Genomic DNA, 6,825 nt, shown 5'->3' on the forward strand with positions numbered 1-6,825 from the left:
TCCCCTCTCTCTCCCTCTCTCTCTCTCTCTCTCTCTCTCTCTCTCTCTCTCCTCTCTTGCTCTCTCTCTTTTTCTCTCTTCATGTTTCTCTTATTTATATACTTATTTATTAGAGTAAGTGGATGTGTTTGTGTGAAATGTGTGAGTACTGTAGAATATGTACATTTATAGCTGTTATTTGCACAGTATAGTTCCATTTCTTTAACAATTCTGAGATACTTTAATTATGTTAAAAGACGAAAAGAGAATCAAATTCTATATGACCTATAAACTTAATGGAGTCAACCCTCATCTGAAGTAATGATCTGTGAAGGAAAGCTGGGTCTCTGTGGGTCTCAAATTAAAGGTGTACTGTTTAATATACTCGGAGATTTAATGGTATTCCGTGAAAGGACTGTTCCATGTAATATGTAGAATTGTGCTTGAAGCTGTGTACTCAATATGTAAGGTATGTAAGAAGTAACAGAATGAATTTGAAAGAATCCTGTTTCAGAGGTATATATGGTTTTCGTTGTCATTATTATGTATTGCAGAGCTCTCAGCATTCTTTATTATTCCTGTTCACAAAATGTTTAGTTGGATCTGTGTTTATCTGTTTATTGGTTGAGATTTAGAAGATAAAAATGTATTTTATTGTTGGTAACAAATTATAGGTTTATTTGACGTGAAGAACAGTATTACAGGCTTGCAAAAGCTCTTTGAAACTACAGTTCTATTCCTAATATATTAATTTATGTGGGTTTTTGTGAGTGGAAGTGGGAGAGAGAGAGCAAGAGTGTGGGTGTGGGTGTACGAGTGTGGATGTGGATGTGTGAGTGAGTGTCTGGATGATTACAGCCATATTTTAGGCATCACATACACAAAAACATTCATCTGTACATACCTATAAACACACACATTACATATACAAATATACAAACAAATATACATATACTAAAGATATGATACATGTTACTTAACTTTGTCTTCTTTTTAGTCCAATAGTTATTGTCTGCATACATACATTGATTCACTCCTACACATTGACATTGACTCTTTATATGTCTTTTGGTTAATAAATATGCTTAGGTACACATTTATCCATTATTAGATTCACAGCCTTTTTCTGGCCTGAAATGCAGAATAGTTTGGAGAACTTTCTTTTTCTTTTCTATTATATAGGGAATAATATCTTGTACTATTTTCAGGGTGCGGCTTTATTGGCAGATACATAGTAGGTGAATTATTGGCCAAGAATGTTGCATCTACATTGTGTGTTGTAGACAAGGTTCCACCCCAGATTGCGTGGTTGAATGAAGAGCAGAACAAGGTGTTCAATGATGAACGAGTTGTATTCAAAAGTGCAAATCTCATTAATACAGGTGAGTGTACATATTTACATACATAAACATATATATATATATATATATATATATATATATATATATATATATATATATATATATATATATATATATATATATATATATAATGTATATAATACATACATACATACATACACACATACATACACACATACACATACTCACATATACACACACACATACATACATACATACATACATACATACATACATACATACACACATACATATATTACACACATACATACATACACACATACATACATACACACATACATACATACACACACACACACACACACACACACACACACACACACACACACACACACACACACATTTGAATTGTTTAGATTAATAGTTGCAATTTATTTTATTTATTTATTTATTTGTTTTTTTTTCTCTCTCTCTCTCTCTCTCTCTCTCTCTCTCTCTCTCTCTCTCTCTCTCTCTCTCTCTCTCTCTCTCTCTCTCTCTCTCTCTCTCTCTCTCTCTCTCTCTCTCTCTCTCTTTTTTCTTTCCCCTATACAGTTCCTCTATTGTTAAATATTCATACATGAGCAATTACCTTTTCTCTCTAATCCAATATTCATGGGTGTCATGAAATACTTGTTATGTCCACTGTAATTTTAGTTTATTACTTATTTTTATCCATTGTCCTTGGTATTTTAATAACATTATAATACTCTTAAAGTCAATATTAGTAATAATAGTATCAATGTATTAACATTGATATTATTATTATGAATATTGAAATTAAGATTAAAATTAGAATAAATAAATCAAGGAAGGGGAAATCAGGTGTAGTCACAGAGGCCTAGCAACTGACTCCTTGGTGGCTAAGCACTTGTTTCAGTCTTCTGTGGGCAACAGAATCCAGCCACAGTGGAGATTACGTGTACTCATGTCCGGTGGTTAATGTACATTTACAGATAATCAGAAAATGTTTGTTTGATCATGTCCTTTTGAATATTCTTTGAATTAAGAATTCAAAAGTTTACTCACCCCAAAAATACGAATATATGAAGAATTTTTTAACAAGTGATCAGTCTGAGTTAGATGCATAAATTACTGCTATGCTGTAAATATTGCAAAATAATTCATGGGTTGTCACGTTTCCTGTTATTTTTCTCTTTCTCTTGTTACATTAAAAATATTGGAAAGTATAATGCAAAGTTGATTATTTAGACTGTGAATGACATTGAAGTGTATTTGTTACCATTAGATATAGGAACTTGGTATTAGTGCTTAGAATTTAAAACTAATGTATTTCATGTCTGTTTACTGTATTGTCTTTCAAATTATTATTTAATTTGAATTAACTAACAAGAAATGCCATTTGCAGCATCCTGTGAGGCAGTGTTTGCAGAGGAGGAGTGGGACTGGGTGATCAATGCAGCAGGAGAAACTAAGACAGGACAGGTGTGTTAATTATAGTAATTTCTGTTTGATGTTTTCACCCATTGTATTCATATCAGATTTTTTTGTACTTTTAGTTTGGTTGAGGTTAGTGTGATTTTAAGCATTTTAGATGATTTCTGCTTTGTGATAAATCATTGAATCTGCTTCTCCAGGTTGAAGCTGTTTACCATGAAGGAATTGTTCGCCTCTCAACCAACTGTGCAAATGAAGCAGCAAAGAGGAAGGTGAAAATCTATCTGGAGGTTTCAGCAGGAAACATGGGGTCAGATGAAAAGGTGAGAGTCTCGTTCAGAAATGTCATGCAACACGAAAAGTTTGAATATTGGATAGGAATGTGAAATCTGAAAGCCATTTAGATTTTAACTTACTCTTAATTTGTTGTTTTGGTGCAGTATATATTGCTATAGTTATCTTTCCACACAGTGAGTGTTATTAGTGAGGTTATACCATGAACCAAAAAGAAGACTTTTATGTATGGTTAGCTTTAAATATCTGAATGTAGAGTTTGTAAAGAAATATGGTCTTCGAATGTTGTAAGTCCTTTAGATATCCAATAGTCAGGATGTTTGTGATCTTTAATGATAATGCTTACAGGCACTGGACGTACTTATGATGTCTTAGAATATTTTAGTGTATTGTAAAAAGGTTCAGAATTACAGGTCTAAACTTCATGAAAATTATTGAATTTGTTAATTATTAGTTGAATGAAGGATTTATATCACTGTGCACTAAATTTGATGAATGGAAAACCTTCAAAAGGATTATACTCTGGTTTCACATGTACCTTGAATTAATATAGAAAGAAATGCTAAGTCTTCCCACAAAGCTGTAGTTAAAGATGAAATATATTTATAAATAACAATTAGATAAATAAGAGAAAATGATAATCTATGCTTAAGGTATTGTTGTTGATTAATGGTTGATGCACAAATTTCTTTCTGTGCACCATTTTGCTTGTATGAAAAACTTGTATCCAGACAAAGTTTTCTCATATAAAAATCAGCTAAAGTAGATACAGTGCTCAATGTTTTTGTAGTGAAGATCATAGAGGCAGTGAGCACACTGAGGAGTGAGAGCGGAACCACCAAGCTGCTTCTCTGGGAACTACTTTCTGTATCTCAGTATCAAGTTGCCATAGCTTTGAAGTGTCTGTAACCATATGTGCTCTATTTCGGTTTGTTCATCAATTAACAAGAAAGCCCAAAGTATCAGAAAAGCTTAAGAGAGCTTATAAAGGTTGCTAAGCTTATGGTAAACCTTGCAATTGAGCTTTTTGATCATGGTGAACCAATTAAAGATTAGCATAGGCTTTATATTTATCGTATCCCTGCTTATACTATATATTAGTATTATTTTAGACTTTTCAAAACTTTGTCTAATTTGGTAGCTAGTCTTTAGGTCCTTCAGCACAGGAGCCTTTCTTATATAAATTACTCATATAACAGGTACCGAAGGTTTCACAGAAACAATATTTCTGGATAGGGGGAAACCTCTAAAATGTTTCTTAACCTAATGCCGCTGGGAAAAATGTGTGCTAATTTTTTTTTGTGTGTGTATGAAATGTCTCTGCTAGTGCTTAGCCACAAAGGAGTCAATTAGTAGACCTTGTGACCTTACATGATTTCACCTTTCCTTGAACTGGCAGGAAAAAACTATTTTTTACTAATTCTGTGAATATTGATGGTGTTATTTTTATTATAGACATTATAATTACTATAATGTTATAAACATTAGTAACAATGTAAAGTAAAGTAAAATATTTTTGTAAATCAAGGAAAAGGGTAAACAGGCGAGACAGGCAGTACTCGTAATTGGCTCATTGATGACTTAGTAAAGGTGTAACCATCTATATGTGAAAACAATTAATAAAGAAAACTCACAGTGGGCATGGGATGTATGTATATGTCATGCCCGTTGGCATTGAGTTAAGGGGGTACATGGTACCGGGGGATGGGGGGTATTGGGGCAAAATAAAGAAATTTAAAAAAACAGCTCAGTGTTGCATACCATCAAGAAATACTCACCAAGCAAAATTTTTACCATAGTGTACAATTTAAATGTTTTGTGTAGGTTTAAATAGACAAATGTTCCAACCCACTGGAGGGAGTGTGGCAGGTTGGAACCTGTAGAACAAAGTCTAGCTGACTGTGTGTAGGTCTGGGAGGGTGAAGAGCCATTGGCAACTCACACATAAATAACCACTTAGGAAGCTAATTACACATGATAAACACTCAGAAGTAGTGCACGCATATCTCTGAGCTCCTATATTTCATCCTGATTCTGTTTGACATAATCACTCTCGTGTGGTTTTCTGTAAATTTTGTTACATACAGATAGCTCCACATGTGTTCAGCCAGGAAGGAGTTTATCAGCTGGCCCTAGTGACTGCTCATGACTTCCCCATTCCTTGAAATTGTGGGAAAATACTTTTTTTTTTCTAATACTATTGATAGTGATTCTGTTATTACTCTTACTGATAATATGACTATTATATTGTTAGTAAAATCTTGGTAACCTTTAACCCTTCCCGATGGGTGGCATGTACACACATGCCATGGCATGGCGGGACCATCTGCCGAGGGGCTCGTACGTACATGCCATAGTTTATGTATGGACATGCCATGAGTTTTTTTTTTTTTTTTTTTTTGTTGTTGTTGTTGTTGTTGTTGTTGTTGTTGTTGTTGTTGTTGTTGTTGTTGTTGTTACAATCACGGCAAAATATTATTTTTCTGCCAGTGAAAGTGTGATTAAGTCGGTTTTAACACTTTCTCATTTAAGAAAAAAAAAAAAAAAAGATTTCAACTCCATGATGCCACACACTGCTTATTTTATTCGGACTATAGACTGAATAATGATCAACTATGGAGTCTATATAACAACAAAAATATCCTTCAGTCTCGATTTATCAGGAAGTATGGCAAGTAGAGACTTTAGAAAATAAGGAAAACTTAAAATACAACATATCTTTGTAGTATTATGAAGAAACGGCATGGGATGCTGGTATTTGGCATGAGCAGTCGCGCATGCTAGGGCGACGATATAAGCCCCCGGCAGCGAGGCCCCGGCCTCTATGAATACTACCCGTTGGAAAAGGGTTAAGACAGTAAAAAAAAATCCAAAAATTAAGAAAAAAAAGTAAACAGGTGAGATAGGTAGGACTCCTTGGTGACTAAGCACTTGTTGAGACTATGTGTTAATACAATAATTGAACAAATAGTGGGCATGGCATGTATTTTTGCCATCGGTGCCATTTGGGCTAAAATAAGCCTCTGCAATGATTTACTACTCTGAGGACCTTAGCAGTGAGTTTTGATATAAACAATCAGGCAAGGAGCAAAAATAAGATTTTCTTGTGGGGCTGCTTGAGTGCTGTAGTAATTAAAATAAAGTACATAAAACTGAAATATTTTGATGATTTTTATAATACTTCCTCTTTAGTATAAAGACTAAGACATAAAAATCATGCAAATTGGTTAGAAAATAAGGCTGTGACACAGCTTTTTTACTTTTAATATCTCCATTCTCAATATATATATATATATATATATATATATATATATATATATATATATATATATAATATATATATATATATATTTTTTTTTTTTTTTTTTTTTTTTTTTTTTTTTTTACAGAAAATCTTAAATGAATCAGATTTAGATGATAATGGCAGGATATTGTTTTTTTACAAGCAGCTAAGCATCTATGCTTGGATATTGTAGATAGGAAGGAGTTAAGAGTAATAAGAGGAAGAGTGACAAAATGCCCAATTTTACATGAAATTGCGCACACATTTGCATATTCCTTTATATGAATATCTACATCAACCTTTTTACCGATGCCACCAAGAAAGCAGAACTTACTTTTTTCTTCTCCACATCCCCAGACTCCTCAGAAGGAGGCTGATGATTGCCACCCATGGACGAGCATAGCCAAGAACAAATACCAGGTTGAGAAGGAGATACAGAGCATCCCCGACCTGAACTGGATCATTGTGCGACCTGCCATTGTATATGGCAAGTCTGACCGACTCCTGTAA

At 33.6% G+C, this 6,825-nt stretch overlaps 1 protein-coding gene across 1 annotated transcript in view; it reads left to right on the forward strand.

Moving 5' to 3' along the window:
- Window positions 1-6,825, forward strand: part of LOC119578583 — a 29,112-nt gene that overhangs the window by 4,911 nt on the left and 17,376 nt on the right. Inside the window, exons 2-5 of the mRNA XM_037926150.1 lie at window positions 1,188-1,361; window positions 2,710-2,786; window positions 2,939-3,061; window positions 6,673-6,821. Of these exons, the coding sequence (XP_037782078.1) occupies window positions 1,188-1,361; window positions 2,710-2,786; window positions 2,939-3,061; window positions 6,673-6,821 (523 nt within the window). The remainder of the gene's footprint in view (window positions 1-1,187; window positions 1,362-2,709; window positions 2,787-2,938; window positions 3,062-6,672; window positions 6,822-6,825) is intronic.

The sequence above is a fragment of the Penaeus monodon genome, chromosome 11 (genome assembly GCF_015228065.2).
Source record: "Penaeus monodon isolate SGIC_2016 chromosome 11, NSTDA_Pmon_1, whole genome shotgun sequence".
In the NCBI taxonomy this organism is placed as follows: Eukaryota; Metazoa; Arthropoda; class Malacostraca; order Decapoda; family Penaeidae; genus Penaeus; species Penaeus monodon.